Here is a 22520-nt window from a genome sequence, read left to right on the forward strand (position 1 = left end):
TTGCGCACTCACGCTAAATAATGCACAGGTGCTATGTTGCTGCAGGTAAGCTAGACTGTTAAATCCCTGTGTGCTCGTACTTACCACTGCATCAGGTCCAGACTTTGTTCTTACCCCCAACCCTGTCAGACCTCCCTTTACATCCTTCCTGTAAACCATGGGCATGCACACAAAGACAAACATGTACTAACTAAACACTAGTCGTTAGCCAGAGATCATGAAATTCAGTTCCAAGCTTCTAATCTAATGGTTAGTCAACAGCAGGAAGCCAATGCTGTCACAACATCCAAAATTACACAAAGGTAAAAGGAAAGCCAGGCTCCTAAGCTACAGAAGGTCACACTTCTGAAACCAAACTGAAATGTTACTGATTTGTAATACTGTCCACCAAAAAAATATCCTCAATTGCCAAAGTTTTGAAGGCGAAGGTATCAGCTTTATTTTTTTTTTTAATTTATCTCACTGTAAAAAAGTTTTTAAGATAAGTTGCATTCTGTTCAAATGCTTCTCAATAATATGCAAGTACTCTCTGCTTTCAACTTTGGATGATGATACAAACTGTATTACACTGAACTGTAAGAGAACTATAGTTCACGCTTAACAATCTAGAAACCTACTATCTAGTCAGGTTCTCCATGTTACGCAGAATGATACATCATCTATGAATTCACATTTTCATGCTTCACACTGCATAGCCATCAGAATACGAGTTTTTCTACTATGTTTTATTTACTGCTTTACCCACACAGTGAAGCATACCTGGACATCTACTTCATTTTCAATTAAATCTACGTGAAATTACCAAAAAGGACTATTTTTTTTCTTTAAACAACTTCACTGTCTATCAGGATTTTTTTCCAAGACATTTCTTAGACTTGATATCTCCTTTTAGTTCAGTTAATATTTGAGGATATCATCTTATTAATACCATCTGATTGAGAATAAGGGGAAACCTGCAATCAGGACACATCTCAGGGTTACGTTAAAATGAGTCAGATGAATAGTTAAGTTAGAAAAGCTACAGAACGGTCTATGTGAGGTGTCAAGCCTACTCACAACCACTGTTCCTCCAATAGCAACAGCAGAATTCAGCAACTCTTTCTAAGGACTCCTGCCATAGACAATGTTATAAAGAACAAGTCATGCTAGTTCAACCAAACTTATTCTATTCTTTAGGCTACATATACAGTGTTAAACTATGTAATTATATACTATTGTTTGCCAAAAAAAACAAACACCAAACCACCAAAAACTTCACAGGTAAACTACCAAACCCCAAAACAACAACAAAAACCCAACAAAAAACAGAGACTTGCAAGGAGCTCTTTGACAGAAGCTCTTAGAACAGAAAAAAACCAACAAACCAACCCAAAAATAAAAAAAGTTTATCACTATCAGCCATAACCAATCACCATTTCAAACTATGCCACCTCTAGATGGCATATTTTTAGTTTCTTGGGAGAACACAAAAATAAATATCTGATAATCCACCAAGTACTTCCCTTCAAAGACACACAAAAAGGAGAAAGTTGCAAAGAAATCAACCTTTTAACTGCATCCAGTGTTCTGTATTACAAATCTCCTACTTTCTTTGCCTCTTGTAGAGTATGATTTTTTTCCAAACGTAATTATTTTTAGAAAAAACACCACAAATCAACAAAACAAACTCCAAGAACCTGATACAGTTTGCACAGTATTTTTTTGCCTTCTTTTTGTTTCCTTCCCCTTCCCATCTGGATTATAATATTATTACTACTTGTCACACTACGGGACTTTCAGGATCTCCTATGACACTGTAAAGCTAAACAGTAGTTTTCAAAAATAGCTCCTAGGATCTAAAAAAACTCTGTTAAGAAACTATATCCATAAGTTTTGCCCAATAATGCAAATCTCTACGCTAAAAATAAAATCTAGACTTACAGAGTTCAAATCAATCACAGAGAAAGTATTTTTGCAACCTATCAATATCAAGGAAAAAAAACCGACCTACATACATGAATTTTCAAACAAGCAAACGACAAACTCAGAGCCAGAAAAAAGGGAGCAGTTGAGCCTAAACTTTCACCTGCGGCACACTGAACTCAGCTCTTCATCCAAACTGTGCTAACAAACCAATACCCAATAAAAAAATAATAATTATGAAGGGTTATGGTTGTACATATTTACTAATTGTAAGTCACTCACATAACACAAACATTTCAAAGTCAGAAAATAAAAATGTAATTTACAATCAACCAAACTATATTCGAGGGCAAAAGAACATTTAAAATTGCCCTCTTAGTGTACAGTTACAGCTGAATCATGAAGGAAGCAACTCTACCCTCTTGTTCAGAAACAGAGAGCCCCCCCATCATATAACCCTGAGTTCACTGATTAAATGCTGAAGATCAAACTTTCTAAATTCATTATAGCTGCTCAGCCTGGACACCACAGGTGTCCAGCGTTATTCCCCATCTTACACCCACAGCTCTGCAGCCCCATTTCATTGTTTTCAAGAACCTTTTGCAGAGCTGTGCCAGTGCCTCCCATGGCCTCCATGCTCTACTCTGTTCCACTTGTTTCTAACTACAGGATTTCAGGTGTCTTTCACAACATGCAAGTCAAACAAGATCTATGGTTTCTATTGTGCTAGCTACCGAATGGAAAGGATGAGTTGTTGTTTATAAAACCACAGTAACCACTCTGACTCTCCCACCAATACTGAAGTGGTAAGCAAGGATAAAAGTTACTGCTGGAAGCATAACCTATTTGCAAATATGGTATCTGATTGTCTCTCATTTAGCTACTTAGTTTTCATATATTTTATCACATGTAAGATTTTCACCTTTAAAATTCTGAGGTCCTGCACATATACATACACTTCAGACATCCCTCTCCAGCTCTGCACTTGTTTGAAGCAATGACACTGCCCAAGTCCCAGAGAGGTATCACTGCATTGAGATGATGTCCAGATTTCAGTTACACATGAGGCCAAACACAGACTGAATCAGTTTTAATTTCTCGTGGGATGACAATCCCCCAAAGAACAATAGTTAGCTCTAGTTGACTAGGATGAACCATGGGAACTGAGGAGTACATTTCTCATAAAAGATATCACACGCTTTTAAAAGCTACACAAAAGAAGAAAAAAAACCACCACGTTTTAGCTATACCAACTGCTTTTATAATTATTTTTTCTTCCCTGAAGACTGTCATAAGGTTCAGCAGTTCTGAGACCATGCATATTCTCATTTCACTCCTGCTACACTAAATACCACAAAGTACACAGGCCAGTTTGATACTTCAGAAGCAAAAGATTCACAGCACTGACTGAAGCCAGTCAATGCACTATTAAGTTTCACAACTGTGCTTCACCCTCACCACTCCCATGTTAATGTAGTTAACTGATGTTTTCTCTGAGCAGAGAACAGCTCTCTAGTCTGGGAAAAAACTGGGTTTGTTATGCATACAAGTGAAGACCAGGTGGAAATCAACTGTTGTTAAATGGAAGTGTCGCTAAATGAAACTACCACTTGAAAGGCTAATCCAATATCCTGCTGTACAAAACAGTTAACTATGTGCATTCATTTCGGTAGAAGACAAGAGATCAGGCATTATTTATGACCTTCAGTAGCTTATATCAAGAGCTGGAAAAGAAACACTTGGGAGAGAAAAAAAATTAAGCAAGGCATGTTAAGGAGTGTTCATGCTAAAAAAAAAGCAGCACACCAAAAAAAACCCCACCGCTCCCCAAAACCACAGAATCCATTAGTTGGAATCACAATTTTTCTGTTTATTTACCTTCTTATTAAGCCAGTGCCACAGCTTGTCAGTGGCAGGGGGAGAGGGAAGAAAAGGGAAAAAAAGACAAGAACACAGTGGAAAATTATTGGAAAATGCAGTAATAGGGAAAAAAAAAACCAACCAACAATGAGAGGCAGGCAAAGTCATCCACAGAATGAAAATGAATTTGTTCCAGACACAAAGGTAAATTGCAATAGGAAGAAAAGATCACAACTTCTAATGCAAGAATCTAGATTTTACTATTAACATGCACTTTTTGAAACAAAGAGGGATGTAACAAATAAGAACAATTTTAATCATATTAACAGAGCTATCAGCATGATCTGGGCAATTCCACTTTAATTATACCAAGAGCTAACATTTCAGAGCAGGATTTGTAGAAGTACTCTGAGAAGGGCACTTTACCGAAACATGAAAACTTAACATGAGATACTTGTTTATTGCACTAATAGTCCCATTCAGGCAGTTTCCTATGTATTTCAAAACATTCCTATCATGTCAACTACTGTTAAACAAATTTTGTATGGTTTTTAGTACCACATTCATATTACAACATTGACATTCAATGGCACAACATCAAATATAATTAATTAAATCTGATATACACACAACAGCAAATTGTTGATCAAATAAATGTACAGATTTCATATAATTTTGTTGTTTGTGCAGAAGGCTCTCCACTTCTCAACTGTCAATTTCTCTTTTTGTGCTACAGTTATTTTTCCTTGCTAATTCTCACCCATGCTGCTCAAGTACACCCATTTTAGGACCTAGCTGATGTAGGACTATACTCTTAATTCTAGCCATTAGTAATCAGCAGCATAATCACAACAGTCAAAAGCTTCAATGTTATTCCTCTGTGTTAAGAGATTAAATCAAGTAAGTGAAGTTTGCTCCTCCCGGAAAACATCATCACTGAATGCTCAAGTAAATCTAGTGTTTTCACCAGTTGCCAGAAAATAATAGTTCCCAATGAAAACATATAAGAACAATTCAAATTAAAAAAATAATAATCTCAGACTGTTAATTAAGTTGAATCAGAAACAAGAAACAGGTTTACGAAGAAACATGAACATCAGGAAACGTGAAAATAAAATACGTTACAAAGCATCCGCTTTTACTACTCGTGGAAAGAATCACAGTAATGGAAAGACGGCAAAGTTCCGAAAGCCTCCAACTGACACTATAAAATTTGTTTCTATTTCACCTCTTCACCTATGGGATAATTTATCAGTCAAAAAAGGTAAAATTGTTTACTGATTCAACAACACACTTTTGCCTCTAACTTCACTTCTGCACATTAAAACCCACTACAGGGGTTTAGGTTTGTTTTGGAACAAACAGAGATCTCATGGCTCTACCTCTCCACTTTGTAAGTCCAATGCAATAGAAACTAGAGCTCTATTCTTAGCCTGAGATTTTAGCAGAATGTGAAAGGAAGTCTTTGGTATTTTTCTGTTATTTCAGCCTTCTGGCATTGGATCATAAATACAGTAACTAGGAAATAACATTATACGTCAAAAAAACAGCAATTTTTTATTAACATTTAAGATGCTATCTGGGAGAGTTTACCTGCCTATTATCTTACCAACACCAATGTTAAGTAGTTCTATAAATGCAAACATACACATCTAAAAATAGGCTACAGCTTAATTTTAATCTTCAAGTTATCCAAAAAACTAAGCCCACAGTCACTTTTGCAGTATTTTATTGGAAAACTATTTATATAAGATCTTACACATCTTAGGAAGTATTTCCTAAAATAATACATGCACTAGTAGAGATTCTGCTTGTTTTCTGTGCTTGGTTTAACTGCTTGCTAAATCTGGTACCAGAAGAATGAAACCTTGACTTTACCAAAAGTCCAAACGCTTTATTACTGTCCTCCATATAAAAAAATTCCAGTATGCTATACCTAGAAAAAGCATAACAACTACATGACTCACTGAAGTCTACCAGAAAGCATGCAGGCAAAATACTAGTACATTCTAATTAATAAGTCTAGTGCATGCAGTTGAGCAACAGCCTATACTGCTCAACTCCCTCGCAAATTCCAATAAAAAACAAAACTACAGTCTCAATATTAAAGACAACAGTTGTCTTTTAAACAAAAAAAAAGTTATTAGTTCCTGACTTGATAAAAACACGTATGATATCCTATCTACTAAGTTTTAAGATGACTTGATGAAAACCTCCTACTCTTTCCTCCAAGAAGTCTCTCACACCTGAACTGCTGCATCTGATGGCTCCACAGGGCAATGCACAACCAAGGACTAAGGAATACAGTAAGGACATCTTATTTCCATAGTCCATATTTAGAGCAGGCCTGCACATACAGGCACAGTTTGACCTAGTATTTATAAAGAAAATGAAAAGCAATGCCCTACTTTCTTTCCTCTGGACCAGAGCTTCTCTTCAGTTCAAATCTGTGTGCATTTCCAAGAGGAAACCAGAGGTCGACAAGCACTGGGAAAGAAGCAGAGCAGTTCTTTTCTTACTTTTATTTAAGAAACAGACATAATCAGTAAAGCTCAGAGATTGGCATGCGTAAGCAGTACTCTCCCATAATTTCTCATAATGGGTCCTTTTCCAGACCATCTACACCAGCCTCCTGCACTTCATCTGGGAGAAGACAACATGCCACTCTAAGACACCTTCCTCATCCTCACCGCCTTTTACTCAAAACTGGAATTATTTTCTAATCAGGCATACCACTTTAGAAAGACCAAATAGTACCACTAGATATTTATGTGAAACAGACCTCAGCTAAGTACAAGAAGCCATTGACAAGAGCCCCAAGAATTCTGATGCTGAGATTCAGCCTGCAATTAACTCCGTATACAGAAAGCAAAACCAAAAAAATCACTAGGCAGCTACAGCTCCCAGGAAAAGAAAGTTACAGATAAAATACTAAAAAATTAAACATCTAATTGCAAAGGAAATGATCTCTCATTCTTGGTTTCTCACACACAAAAAAAGGTAAGCTGTAAAAATATATTCCATGAATTTCTATTTTGTGTTTGCATATTTTTACTTGCTCTTCAACAGTGCCTACTGAAGCCAAAATGTTTGGTAATCATACAGCTCTTAAATACAGCTCTTCCATCCTTCCTAAAAAAATTACAAGGATGTAATTTTCATTCCTCTCCTTTCCCTGTCCCCACAAAAAAAATCACAACTCCCAATAACCTATGGCATTTCTTCCCAAATTCTCAGAGATAAGATGCATTCATGATTCTAGAACGCACGGAATAAGCATACCCTAGAATTTAAAAGATATGAAAGCATTAGTGTGACAAACACTGGAAGACCACATATAATTCCAGTCACCCATGATAAAGCCAGGTGAACTGTAATTAGAACAGGCACAAACAAGGACAACAGAATCATGCAGAGTATCAAATGTCCTTCTTGTAATGGCTAGAAGAGCAAGAATTGCTTTAATATACAGAGCACAGACTCAGAAGAATATGACTGTCATCTAAAAAATGGGGGTGGGGGAGAAGATGGAGAAATGAGTTTTGCCAACACTGTTCTTCTGCTTAGACAAGAACGCCACCAATATAAACTGACCTCAGATACATGTAAGCCAAAAAGCGGGAAGTTCTGCTGCACATTACAACAAAAGCCCTACCTTCTTCAAGGAGAAAAGACTTAGTGGAATTAAGAAGGGCACTGTATCATATAGTTAAGCCATACAAGGATACTAAACATGACAACTCATGAAATGTAACACATACAATATTATGTCTGGAGAGTCTTCTTACAAAAGCTTTTAATGAAAAGCTTTGTATAAGGTAAGCTTTTATCCTCACGTGCTAATACTTTCCACTACCTTTGAAAAAAACCCCTTTATCTCATTCATAGCTGTATTCTGAAAGGCTTTTCCTCTTTCAAATACTTCCCCAATGAACTCTGAAATACTTACTTATTTCCTACAGCCATTTTAATGCTTTTGTTGACCTTTTGACATCCATCTATGCATTAGATCTGGGCTTCAGCTCTTCCTTTTCCTGCAGGAATTCAGAGCTATGAACTGCAGACAGTTCTGCCAAAGTACAGATGCTCTGACAAATGTACTTACAAGGTTCAGCTCTTCAGTTCTACAAACTCTGAAGTAACAGCTTTTTCTAAATCAGAGAGTACTTCAACAACAGTTACAGAAAGCACATTTTTACACACTGGCATCGGTATTACAAACAAAATCTATCAGTTTAAGTCAAAACTTACAATTCTGAATGGAGGAGCCTTCATAACTCTGTGCAGCTTTCCAACTCCGCCATTTGCAATGCACATGTGGGTGCATTTTGAGTGGAGAAGGGAGGGGAGCACAGAAGCCTTATTCTATGGCACTTCCCAGGTACCTTATGCCACATTATTTCTTCTCTTACAGAAGGGAGCCTCCCTTCTGTACCATCATTCCACTGTGTTCAGCAACTGTACTTCTACACAATATAAATAAATGCGTTCAAACTAGCTCAGGCCCTACTTACAGAATAAAATGGGTTACTTTTTATATTAAGTTTTCACAACAGAAGTCAGAATGTCTCATCCTTCAGATTAAAGCTCATTGTTTAACTTCAAAATCTCTGCGATCAGGTAAGGTGACTGAACCATGAAAAGTTTGCTTTACTCAGATAAGGAATCTTCTAAAGCTAACTCGACATTTAAAAATCAACTTCTGTCAAGCTTTGTATGTAATCATTTAATGAAGTTTAAACGTGTACTTAAGTGTGAATAGTGACAGAAGAGACATGGTTTAAAATACACCATAAAACAGATATAGTCTTACATGAGAGACAGGTCCATTAGTGACAGACATTTATTTTAGAATTAAAGCGTCTCAGCATACAGTGAACAGAGAATAAAAAACTTTCAGGTTGCTTAAGGGAAAAAGTAGAAATACCTTACTGTCAAGCTTTAGCATGACTCTTCCAAGCCCTCTGATGGGCCGTGGAGCAAGAGCTTCCTGACGTTCCTTCACAAAATTTTCAACAAGCTGCCACCAACTGTTGCAACGGTTTGCCATGAAGTTCAAAACTCCAAAATGAGCCACAAGTTTTTTAAGTGCCCAAACTGTAACCACAAGAAGGGAATTAATTATGAGAGATTTCAGAGGAGCTCCACAAGACTATGCAACTATTCCATTCTGAAAGACCTATGAAAAAGAACAAAAAATATTCTTGAGTTTTATTTCCCATTAGACATCATTTTAGTACTAAAATCACTTGAAAATTCCAAATCTCCTCACTCACTTTACAGCTGTGCTTATCCACAGGGCATTTAGATGGCAGCAGAAGAAAGGTGCCTGCGCACTACCCAACCATACAGCTAACAGACTTGAGCAAGGCCTGGCATTAGCAGGTGCCATTCCACAATTCCAGTAAAGTGGATTTATAACATCTTCACACATACACCACACCACACGACTACACATAAAATACCACATTCAGAACTTAACAGTATGTTATGCATAAAACAAAATTGTCAGCTTCAATTCTTAAATTTTAGGCCTTCTATACTGTTCGAGCTCTTATCTTTCCTTTAAGAATTAACAGCAGATCACGTGCAATTTCACAGATCACGTAAACCTACAACCGAAACACAACTGCTGATTAATTTTGCTTTTAAACATCAAAAACATTGTTTTGAGATGTGTTTTATCCTGAGTTGAAAACAATCGCACAAAGTTTCAGAAAAATTCATAACACTCCTCAAAACCAGACAAAGAAGCAATAGTTACAAGTCTTCTTCCCCCAAAAAAGAATTTTGCTACCACAAGCAGCTTTTCTCCAACAGTCTTAAGGTATTTCCACTGTAAAATAGAGCTTCTCAGTAACCCTAGAAACATCCAGCATTACAGTTACAGAAATAAAAGCTCATGTCCATTTACCTGCCATGAAATAAGGCCCAGAGACTTCTTGCATAAGGCTTATTGTTCCAGTTCTGTGATGGCACTGCTCTCCCTGACTTACCGAGTACACACGCAAAACTTGTGAATCATCACAATCAGGAACGTAAAAGTAAACCCACATGACACAGATGAAACTTTCTTTGGACTCTAACAGCCATGAACTATTTGCCATATTCTTTTTTTATTCAACATAATGTTACACCAATTATCTATCTTCTCATCACTGAAAATAAGAAAAGCAAGTAATCTTCCAAAGCCACTAGCAAATTTACTATCAGAACAGAAGACTTAATTAAATCGCATTATAAACAAATATTTGTATTACAACTGGTTTAAATGGAGTACTGTTGCAAAAGTATCAGTCACAAAGACACTTTTACGTAGCAGTAACAGACCAGAAGGTCTCATAACCCAGTCCTGGCATAAACTACTTACACACAAACCTCTGAACAAAACTATGCTCCATCCCCAAAACCTGAAAACTATGGTTCTAAAGGTAAACAAAGTGAACCTATTATCAACAGTCACTTCATTCTCCTAGTTGCTCCCTTTTTATACCAGAATTCAGTAACAGCGAATGTCACACGTAGACCAAAAACTACAGTCTGTGTCAAAAAAATCTACTTAACACAGTAAAATAACTTTCTGCAAAAATGCTCCCTGTACGCCTCCAATTGTATCATATTTATAGCACCATTTGATACTGAACTCCCCATCAATACATTCAAGCGTATTTTTAATAAAGTGTTTTGGGATTTTTTTGTATGAAGGACTACTCTCCAAACTAGATTCATTAATTACTGCTATACATCAACAGTACAGTAACTCCTTCAGCCTCAAAAATTCATCTCATGCTTCTACTTGGAGATGTGTACAATGACATATATAGCCGAAAAGGTTAACTTTTAATAGCTACAGGGCATTTACCAAAGTTCCACAAGCCCCGGTTACCTGCAAAGCCACTCGTGTTAAGTACTGGTTCACAGAGAGCTCGTTCAAGGATTTGCCGATACTTGGTTGACTTGCCCTCTGGCACCACCTTGTGGCCAATACGGGCTCTGTTCTCTTAAATAAAATACTCTTTCTACTAAAGATCACGTGGCAAACATACCAAAAAGATGAAAACACAGTGCAAGTGCCAGCACCTGAATTACAGGTTGAAATTTTGTATAATGAAACGCAACTCACGGCAAATACACAAACTGCTGCTCAGCAAAAGAAGGCAAGCTTGCATTTTACAAGGTGAACAACATACCTGAAACGGCATTCTAACCTTTTGCTATTTAAGTGTTTAAATAGTATGTTCTAAAACAACTAAGTGTACGCCTATTGCAAAGGTGATGTCAGAAGGTGCTACAGCCACACAGCTGTAACTATGTTAGATTAAAAAGAGGCAAGAGAGAAAAGGCTGAAGGAGGGCTGTTTTTAGAAAGTTCTGAGCAAAAGAGAAAGGCTGCATAATAAAGAGATTCCACACATTTCCAGGAAGCAGAAAATGACCTGCAGACAGACAAAAACAAAAGCAAAAAATAGAGATGTAACAGAGCAAACAAGGAATGAAAGAGCTTAAAAAGAGACAATACCATGATTCCCAGGCTCACATTACTGAACAAAAGGCTACAAGTGTTCTACAACCAGCTTTATTGCTTACCCTTTGAATTCAAAAGTAATCTTTTCACCTTTTCATTTGATGGTGCAATTATAATTCTTCCACCCTCTCTACATTAAGCAATTTTAAAAGAGCATCCCATTATACTGAAGCACAAATGCATTACAAAAAAAAAAAATGTTAACTGTACCAAGATATTTCTAATACTCTCAATGCTGCTTCGTGTTCCTTATATTCGTAAACACAATGATGAAATTAACACCTTTCTATTTAAGGTTTTGAAGGGTTATTTTATTTTACTAAACATAGAAGCATTCTCCCTAACATCTCAAAAATGCTTAGTTATTAGTCTCCTTAAACTCGAACAGTTGCAAGGAAACTTCCTTTATAAGCCCTCCTATTTTTAATACCACCTCTCTTCTAACAATCCAGGTTATCATCATTCACCTTCCGATGCTTAATGTGATCCACTGTTCTAAAAATGTGGTTCTCCTCATCATTATATTGCCTCTTCACTGTATTTTTGTGGTGATCTAGTAATAATCAGTTACATCACAAGAAAAAGCACTTAAATGGCCGTGTCACTGCTAAGGCAAGTCACAAATATTCTCAAAATTGATTTATATTTTGACATGAGTTTATTTTTTCAGACAGCCTTTTTAGACCTTATGGCTGGCAGCAGCAGTATTCATCCATTTCAGTTCTATATGTGTGCTTTTTAGATTTGTCTGGCTCAAGTTTAAAATCATTCATTGTTGTCTGCCTAACTGTAAAACTATCGCATCCATTTTTCGTCCCAGCCAACTATGTATTTTTGAACAGCAGTTATGTCACTCCTTGACTTTTCAATAAATTAAGCCATGTCAACTCTGTTTCTAGCAAGTCTAAAATTTATTGTCTAATCCTTTATCGGTTTTATGATTTATTTATGAGCTACATCCAACCTGGCATCGCCATTTCCCAGGATGCCCACACAACAAAGCTGGGCAGTTTCTTCTGTAGGAACTACGCTGGAATGAAACAAAGATGAACCTTCTCTCTGCTCTTACACTGCGTTCAGCTGTTCATACATCTAACCATCGCTTTACCCTTCAGCTGCTGCTACAGCACCACAACCAAATGTGCAGCTGTTCCTTGCACCATGCCTCTCAATCACCGTGCCTCACAGTGCCCACAGCTCCTTGAACCTGTACACATGGCCCCACAGCCGTAATTTCCAGATGCACAACTAGACTTTGTTTATAATGGCTTTGTGTATTGAATGTAAATTGCAAGGTTTTGGTAGCAGGGTGGCCGCTGGGGTGGCCTCCATGGGGAGAAACCAGGGGCCACCTTGTGCCAGACACAGTTGGTTCCAGGTGGCTCCACAATGGACCCACCACAGGCCAAGGCTGAGCCCATCAGGCATAGGTGTGGTGCCTCTGTGAAAATATATCTAAGAAAGGGCAGAACACACTAGAGAGGGAGAAGAGGAACACAGAGAGAACAAGTGAATAGAGAGGAAGAAGAAACAGAGGGAATAAAAGGGCCAGGGGAGTAAAAATGTTCCACAGCACAGCAGGCACATCACTCAGAGGGACCGTGGCCCGCGAAGGACCCATGCCGGAGCAGATACACCTATTGAAGAGACTGTGGCCGAGGGATGAGGAGACACCTGAGCTGGCACCTCCCCAAGGGGACTGCAGCACATGAATGAGCCCACACTAGAAGACAGAAAAACAGCGATTGACTTGAGGGTGCCTGGACACTAGCTGGGGCCAACCCACCACACTTGCTAAAAAGTAAAATAGTTACATATAAGTGTTACATAGATTTCAAAATGCTGAAAATTAGTGTTTTAACTGAAGTTTAAAGAAAATCCAAGCAAATCAGGAAACTCTTTTTTTACAATAGGGGGGTGGGAGGAAATGCCTTCAGATTCATAGTAGCTCATGCATATTCCCAGAGTTCCCACCTTCCCTATTCACTCCCCTCAAAGAGTATTAAAAAAAAAAAAAAAGGCATTCAGTTTTATAACCACCTCTTTAGATAGCTACCATAACTACTCCATTTTTGCTTGACATATAAGAGAACAGATGCATGTAGATGTGAAGCAACAAAGCTAATTAACCTTAGAGCTAGAATTAGAACCAAATTTATCTTGTCACTTGTCCACAGAGCCTAGCAACCCATTTTTAATGAAAATTAAGTTAACATGAGCTGTACTTCACTACTGAATAGCAGCTAAAATATTTTTTCTCCATAGGTGCAAAACCAAAGACATCACGAAGAAGAAAAACAAAAGTACTCTAAATCAGAAGTATTTTTACAATGTAAGGTATGGCACTAAATTATTCCAGGTAACTACAACAGACAAAGCAATCTTACACAGTTGTTCACTACATGGTGACAGTACAAATCAATCTTCCTATTTGAAGCTACAATTCATATCTTGTCTTAACAAAAAGCCTTGGAAAAGTTTTAAATTACAATTCATACAAGCCTACAAGCCTTTCCTTCTATTTTATTTAACACAAAGCCTAAGGCTATCAAAGTCATTATTTAACATGCATTTCTAATAATTGGATTATTACCTGCAAAAGGCACTGGCAACAGCTGCACAATCCAGAAATTTAGCCAGATCTGGACAATGACAATGGCCCACACAAGTGTAACAAAGTAAATATCACTAGTCTTCTTTTTTCTAAGAAAAGATCCAATCTCAGGTCTTTGTCTGCTCCCAGAAGATGAAGAAGAGGAGAAAGATGATGACGCATGTGGAGGCTCATCACCTTCTGTTGCTCCTAAAACAAAGAAATGCAAACAAAGAAGTGGAAATATCAGATTAATGTTCACCACAGAACAGAATATGCTCCCTAGTCCCAAATTAAGCTCTTTATTTTTGTTTTGGCTGGTTTTTTTAAAATTTGTTTAAAAGACAGAGACCGCCTTGGCACTGATCTGAATTTTGAAAAGCTAGAACAGGGCTGTGTAAACTCTCCCACATCATGCAATACCATGCCAAGCAGTGCTGGGAGGAGGAGAGAAGAAAAGATGCTGCAGCCTCTAAGAGGCCTCCTGTCACTGCAGGTAAGTTACAAGCCAAATATATTTTATCAAAGAATCACAAAACCCTGAAAAATACCTAATGTAATTCAATTCTAAAAGAAATCCAAAGTCTTAAAAGAAATCTTTGATTTCTCTTTATTTCAAGTATTGAAAAACAAATCTTAGGTTTACCCCATTTAAAGAAAACAAAAAAATACAACATACATTGAAGAGACAGCTTGTATCTTACAGATTTCTTACTACACTTTTTCTTTTCGTGAACACTCACATTACAAAAATAGCACTTGCACCATGACCCTAAGTTACTTGCTTGTGTAACATATTTTAGTAACAACAGCGAGCATAAATTATTAGGTAACAAATGTTGTCATTCGTAAGTTAGTAAACATGGAATTCAATTTAAAAATGTGAGCTGATGTGTCAAAGGCACTTCTAAACAAACAGTAAATAGTCATTTCAGGCCAAAATATTATATCCAAATTAAAATTCTTGTATAGAGAACATTGTCATTTATTTATTTATTTAACTTTTAATTGGTAAATCTGCCTAGTATGGGTGACACCAAATCCACCTTCAGTCACTCAATGTAGAATCTCTCCTGGACAACACTGGTAAAAACTTCTACTGAGGGCCCATGCTGGTGATGAAATGCACACACTTTCCACACATCAGTACTTGAGAAAAATTTGCAGCCAAGATAGAGAACACACACACAGAAAAATCTCTAAAGTTACTCTATACTGAAGAATAAAAGGCAATTTGTTATGTTGGTACATACTGCAGCAGGTAGGTAAGCAATGAACACAACTCTTCCACTGGACTTTTATCACATCAATACCAATTCACCTCCCTCCCACAAAGAAAAACTGCTGTACTCTTGTTATAATATACTACATGCATACCAGTCAAACAATTCATGTTCCACACATGCAGTTTTAGCTGCAATGTATCACTAAAGCCATTCCTAGCCTAGCATGACAGCTAGAACGTACAAAAAGACCAGACCAATGTGTCATACGTGTACAGTAGTGGTAAGTGACAAATTCTGCAGCCTCACACATTGGATGAACACTCTTCTTTTGTTGTGGAAATCTGCACTGGTGTTCTACAAGTAAGTGGAATTATTTTTAGAGCTTATAAACACTTCCCCCAACACACCAATATAATAATGCAGATCTACTGATTAACCCCACTGATAGGACACTGGAATGATGACAGAAACATCAGTTGGTTGCTGGTAACCGTATTTGGTGAAACTTCAGAATATTCCCAAAGGAATTACAGCATGCAACGTAAAAGAAGGAACTCCGCAAGCAGCTAAACACAGCAGAAGCTTCAAGTGGAGTGCTTATGGGCAGATCAACTCATGTCTCAAAGGGAGGAAGCCTATCATACCAACTAGACTTGGGAGAAAAAGACACGAGTCCTTTTTTTAGTAAGGGGACAGGAAGCTACCTGTAAACAGAAGTTTTCCGAAAAAAAACAAAGTATTTTTGTTGTAAGAGATAGAGTACATTGCCCTATATTTCTCAGTCTGCTTTCAAAGAAGCAGAACAGTACTAATAGAAACAAATGGATCCAGCTTACTATGCACTAAAGGAACACTAATCTGAAAGCAGTACATCCTTAACTGAGAAATCTCTCCTATCAATTCATCTCACTTAGCACTTTTCTTCTTACTTTTTTGCTCCAAAATTAATATAATAAACAGAAGTGACATGACAACAAGCAGAAACCCAAATATTTATTACAGGGGAGGGAGTGTTAAAAGCTAAAATAGAAAAAACCAAAGGAATTTAATCTGCTGAAGTCTATGCCTCAAGATAAAAGTTATCTGATAAGGGCTTTTGGAGCAAAAGGTAATAGAGTCACTTTTATGGAAGAAAAAAAGAATATACCTTCTTTCAGTAATGAAAAATTTGATCAACGTATTTTTGCAATGAAGAAAACCTTAATTAAATAACAGTAGTGTTAAGAGCAGTACCAATTAAACAGCCTCATTCCCTTACAGTTTCCCTATTAACTTATGCAGACTGTATACAGAATGCAAAGCACAAATGGGAAAAAGTTGAAAGGAAAAAAAGAAAAAAAAATACTAAAAACTCCTAGAGGATCCCAAGACAAGAAAGCTTTTCCAGAATGCAGTTCCACAGCACTTTAAGCAAAACTAAATCGGCACTGCCAATGACGCAGTATTCTCCCCATGACAAACACAGACTCCTTAACATCAGAACTGCCATTCAGATGTCTGTATCCAGTTGGTTCACAAAGCTGATCCATCCAAAAAAACCACCAAACTTTCAAAATGAAAAAGTCACATTTTGTTGGCAAGGTATGTTCTGCAAACTGAGGCATGACTCATGCAAACCGTGCCTTGTCAACACAAATAGGAAAAAAAAACAACCCTATCACAATATCGATTTAGAGTAACTTCAGTTTCTGTAAAATCCCATTTAGCGTGCTTCATGATATTTTTAGAGATGAAACCTGAAGAGCACCTTTCCATCTTCCAGCTAACAAAAGCATGACAGTCTTTCCCAAATGGCTAACATAATAGCTAGTATATAATTCTAGCAAAATCAGAATTTATGATACTTATTTGACTATAATAAAAACAAAGTCAATTTTCCAGGCTGTGTTAAGATACATTCTTTTCTTCACACAATGTGTTCTCTGTCAAGTCAACTTCTTGCTGACATAGCATTTTGAATTATTACCCTCCCCTTCCTTAAATAAAAGGAAAAGGCACAGCAGCATAAACAGGAAGGCAAGTGTCTATCACCATGGAGCAGGGTATCAAAATAAAATCTTCAGTTAGATGAAACAGTGTTGTTATTATTACCAATGAAAAAAATCTTTCAGAACACCAGAACGAAGGTACCCCTTCATGAATAACCACATCTTTCTGTAACTTCAAGAGAAAAAGATTAATTTTTATTTGTAAGAAAACTAAGAAACTGGGGCAGAAAGGGCAGGTAAGAGTCATGAGTACATACATTTAAGGCTTTCAGTATCTATCATATTCAAAGCCAACAAGACAACAGAAGCTTGCCTACAAGGCAGCTAAAAAAATACTGCAGTGGTATCTGCTTCTTCAATTGTGGACTTCTCATTTACTGTATATACTCTGGAAATACTTAGAACACCAGGAAAGTGAAGTTAGACCACCTGCACTGGTATCATTAAACGCCTCACCTCCAACACTAAATACCACTATTCAACAACAGAATAAGGAAAAGCATGAGTGTTCAGGAAAAACTATAAAATCAATACAGCTTACTTCCCCTCCTGTTTTTTTTCACGAACAAATTTAAGCATAAGGAAAACAGTGAAAACTCAAAGCACTGACTGTTCTATAATTGATTTAATATGGTATAAGCATTGTTGTTGCTACTGACAACTAATTAACCTTGACAACCACTGACAGAATAGATACAAAAAAGGAAGATCTCCTGAAATTCGCTATCCAACTGCTGCCTGAAGATGTGAAAGCTTTCAAAATATTACACTTCTCATAAAATAATGTGCATTACAAGTTCCAAAGCAAGATAACAAAACATCCAAAAATCACTGCAAAGGAAAAACAAAAGAGCTGTAATTTCTTAACCTTGCAAGTAAAACCTTTTGCTGTACAAGCGTAACATTTCATCGCCATTCACATAGAACATCCAAACCAGATGACCAAAAGGATGTGTTTAACACATATCAAAAAACAGAATGCTAGTTCCCAACAGATTGTTGTAAAATTGTTTGAACTATTGTTTAGGAGTAAACAGTAAACAAAACAGTAAACTGTATTTGTTCTTTTCCTGCTGTGAAGGAAAACAACAGAATTCACAAGACAAAAAAATCATCCAGTAAACTGTCTCAAGAAATTATGTCAAAATAAATACACTGTAAAAGACACCTTTTTTTAAATCTGCTGTAGCTTTCTTTTGGCCAAGAAAGGTTACAACTTGAAAAGAGGAAAAAAACCAAACTGTCTTAAAGAGAAAAAAATTAAAACTGATAAGTTTAAAAAAAAAAAAAGTAGCAGGGGCAACAAACAAGAACACAGCCACTTATTAGCACATTTGTGGGAGACTTGCTTGACCAGATGTTCAAAATTAAACTAAAAAAAAAATCTCATGTACAAAACTAAAGATTAGAGACAGCAACGTAAGAGAACTGTCACCACAAAGCTCCATTCTCAAATTTCAGGACATATATCCATAGGGTTCTATATTTTTATAATAGTCATGTACAATGTAGAAACAAAGGTAAGAAATGAAAAGGGCCGTTTCAAACAGCTTATTCTTATTTAGTTTTGTAAGTTCACATTCTGTCAAGTTGAATGACCCATTTCGTCTAGTTGTGGGAAATGGATGAACCCTTCCAATTTCCAGAGATCTTCATAATAACTTATTTTTCTAGTATCCCATTCCATCAAAGGCCTACCCAGAAAAATGATGCTAAGGTTCAAAACCAGTGATGGACAATTAAACACCTTCTTTGCAACTCTTTCAAGCCATTTCTTACAGATTTCTAGTTGGTTACTGCAAGTGGAAGTATTGTGACTCAAGCTATAACGTCAAGTACACTCACTACAGGAAAAACTTTGAGCATGCCACAGTGAAACAGAAAACAAAGGGCTTTTTTCTCACTCTGATGTACACAAAAATTATTCCAGTCTGTCTGTACCTTGTCCAGAAATCCATTTATATCTTGTAACTGCCAAAAAATCAAAAGGCAGCTAGGGAAAACTAAAAAATGAATAATAAAGAATAGGAAAAAAAATGGCCTCATTCCAAAAAAAAAAACCACAAAAAAAAAAAAACAACAACAACACACAAAAAAAAAGACACCACCACCATAATAAATCCTTCTAGTCAGGCCTTCTAAATGTAGACACAGCCACGTAAACTATCATTTGCAAGAGAGCTTTTATATTATCTCATTAACATTTTAAAAAACTTGTTTCACAAAGCAAGTGTAAATGTGCTATTTTGGACAGAATGAAGAGGATGGGGACTATTTTAAATTTTTTCTTCATTCCCTCCAATGTCATGCCTTTAGAGCAAATTCAAATGTTTCTTACAGAGTGTTCAGTCACCTGAGGGTTGTGAGGAATGTTCATTATTGGATTCATCTTCTGTCATTGAAATTGCCATGGCAATTGTTGAAGCAGCAATGGAAATCATCTGACCAGGAAGCTCTGCCCCTGTAAAATATATATGTGTATGTAAATAAAGAAAAGCTTAATCTTAAAATGTTTTATTTGTTGCTTGATGTCCACAAAAGCTGTGAACCAACAGAAATTATATGGGTAGACACTTCATTTTTAGTATGCATTATATATATTCAATATGGTCATTCAGGAATGAGTGCCATTAATTTTAATATTACAATACACATGGAGCCAAAATACAAAACCAGTTATTTGCTTAGCACTATCCTTGCTAATGAACTGCTACCAAGCCATTCAGAGTTGCTGGCAGTCTGATTAACCTAAAAATCTCTATATCAGATACTCAAATTTTACTAACCAAGTTTATTACAACTTCCAAGAAAACAGTAAGACAGGAAAAAAGTTTCCCCAAAATAATCATATAGCTGATACTAGAAGGCAACACCTGACATTTGCTTTCATGCAAAATTGACTCACAACAGGAAAACCCAATTTTGCTTGGCCTGAACACAAACCATAGTTTTAAGAAACTGGTATTTTAAAAACAAATGACTGGCTATAAGAAACTTGCTGAACGCAATTGTCTCAAGCTTCTCTCATACTTAATACTACAGGAGCTACCAAACCCATATTGCTCATCTCTTTCAAAATTAGCCTCCGATTCCAAATTTCCTGGGCTTTCTTTATGCTTGAAACTACATGTAGGATTCTGCAAACTTAAGTAATCAGGCTTGATCATTAGAGTTGCTCCTTTGCTATGAAAAGGAAACATCCATACCAATGATTTTCTGTAAAGAATTAAAAGATTCATTCAGCATGAGTAAACTGTAAGATTTTTAGTCTGTTAGTTTCAAATTCTTGCAATCCATATGACGTTGAATTTACATTAAAACAATCCAGATTCTTTCATGTGACTTAAAATAACTTTTGCCTCCAACAATAAAAGAAATAGTGACTTTCTCCTTACCAGAAGACTCCTTTCCATTCTGCTGTTCATGCAACATGCCTACAGTCATCAGAACAACTATAACCAGAAACACAGGAATTCTCCAGGAACCTGCCACAGAAGCTGAAAGATCCAAGGGTTTGTGCTTTTTATGAGAAAAATTATGCCATTAATAAACTCTACATTTAGCAAAACCAAGAAAGACACCACATCAACAAAGAACAATCTGGACAGAAACTAAAATACATCATAAAGCAAACAAGTTTTCCACATTGACAGAAAAGAATAGAAAATACAGGTGAACAAGTTTCTCGGTGAATAAACCAAGTTGTTACCATTCCTAACTTCAGCAACTTCAGACTATGCTGACACAAGAAAACAATTTTAACAACAGAAAATGAAACATGTAACCCCAGCCCTCCTTCACTGTCAGGGAGTAAGTACCAGGTCTGTCAGCCAAAGAAGGGAAAACCATGGGGAAGTTCAAACTGTGCAGGAGGAGTGGAAGACACATGTTGCTCAGCATCTTGATGCCTTCCCATTCCCTACTCCAGCAGTCCCTGCAGGACACATGTAGCCAGAATTACTGAGCAGAGAAAACAGCATGCACCCCAGCTAAGACTCTGTTATAAAGATTTAGCAGAAGAGTAAGCCACTAGCTTTGTTTGCAAGACAACAGAATCCCAGTGGATGCATTACAATAGTAACTCCTTGTAACTCACCCAAGTGAAAGAGCAGCATAATCCAGACAGGGACGGAGATTGCTTTTAAGTAACGTTCAGTGCTTATATTCCACTTGAATGAAACCATCAGCAGGTAACCAACAACCAGCGTCCATATCTTTAAGAAAAAGATACACACAGGTATGTATACATACACGAGCACAGTAGAACTGTATTTTGATATGTGTGTATACACACACACACACCCAACTGCCATGGCGAGAGAACTGAAGTTAGAACCTGACTTCTGGTTCTAATTCTTCAAGAAGCCTGCGTTTCAGAACTGCCAATTAATTACATGAGGGTTTGCTCCATGTAAGAGAAATGTAAAGTTTGTGCAAAGCATAAGGGCAGGCCAGACACACCTTTGGCCTGCCTTCAGTATGGTTCTAATGTCAGGGGGTATACAAGCTTTGCTGGACACAAACCCTGAAGGAAGATGGTTTTGCACCTGAGACCAAGCAATTATTCTGGAACTACCACTGAAAGGTGAGAAACTAAATGAAACAGGGCCACCAGCACCACCAACAGGGCCACACGGAGACAGAGCCAGCAGAGGACCACTCACTCCAGCACAGAGCAGCTTGCCAGCTCCTGTGTTACAGTCCAAAGAGACAAAGGGGGTTTTAAGTCACAGATATCCATTCAGAAGCACAACAAGAACTGCTGTTTCTGAGCAGCGTTGGTCCACAAACCAGTCATGTCTTTTAATGACTTGTGACATGAAATTTAATCAAATATTTAACTAAAAACACTAGACAGAAAAATGTCTGTGACAATGTATCAAGAGACAGATGTGATCATACTGGTTTTGCTGCTTCTAACTGCTTTCAATAACTCAGATTTATCATCAGATAAATCACAATACAGAATTCCAATTAAGAATCTTGAGACGAAGAATTTGAGCTTGAAAATGCTGAAAAGAAGAAAGCAGAAACCAGAAGTGGCAACAGGAGGTCAAAAGCTGCTACTCAGCAGAAGATGTGAAATAGAAGAGGTATGAAAACCTGTGAAAATAGAAACTCAGTGTTCCATCCTTAACAAAAAAAAAACAAAAACAAAAACAACCAAATTCAACAAACATTCTCTATCCATAACCAGTTAAGGACACTTTCAAGTTTACACTTACAAATCCATAAATCCAAATGAAGTTTAAACAGAACCTCTATTAACAGCATTTGCCGAATCAGACGTCACTGTAAGAAGCAGTAATGTAGTGGCAGAGACCACTGCACAAGCAGTTAAACCGAATACACCAGAAGAGCTTTCACCTCTTTACTTTGCACATTATATGACTCACACTGAGGAGGCAACAGTCCCCATAAAAAGCA

At 37.0% G+C, this 22520-nt stretch overlaps 1 protein-coding gene across 3 annotated transcripts in view; it reads right to left on the reverse strand.

Moving 5' to 3' along the window:
• Positions 1-22520, reverse strand: part of TMEM245 (transmembrane protein 245) — an 87125-nt gene that overhangs the window by 54326 nt on the left and 10279 nt on the right. For 2 of the 3 annotated variants that reach the window (XM_040585945.1, XM_040585947.1), the window contains exons 2-7: positions 21190-21307; positions 20489-20590; positions 19447-19554; positions 13880-14089; positions 8690-8859; positions 3781-3804 (exon numbers count right to left, since the gene is read on the reverse strand). In XM_040585945.1, the coding sequence (XP_040441879.1) occupies positions 3781-3804; positions 8690-8859; positions 13880-14089; positions 19447-19554; positions 20489-20590; positions 21190-21307 (732 nt within the window). The remainder of the gene's footprint in view (positions 1-3780; positions 3805-8689; positions 8860-13879; positions 14090-19446; positions 19555-20488; positions 20591-21189; positions 21308-22520) is intronic. The other variant, XM_040585946.1, reaches the window with a different exon arrangement.

The sequence above is a fragment of the Falco naumanni genome, chromosome 3, assembly GCF_017639655.2.
Source record: "Falco naumanni isolate bFalNau1 chromosome 3, bFalNau1.pat, whole genome shotgun sequence".
Classification (NCBI taxonomy): domain Eukaryota; kingdom Metazoa; phylum Chordata; class Aves; order Falconiformes; family Falconidae; genus Falco; species Falco naumanni.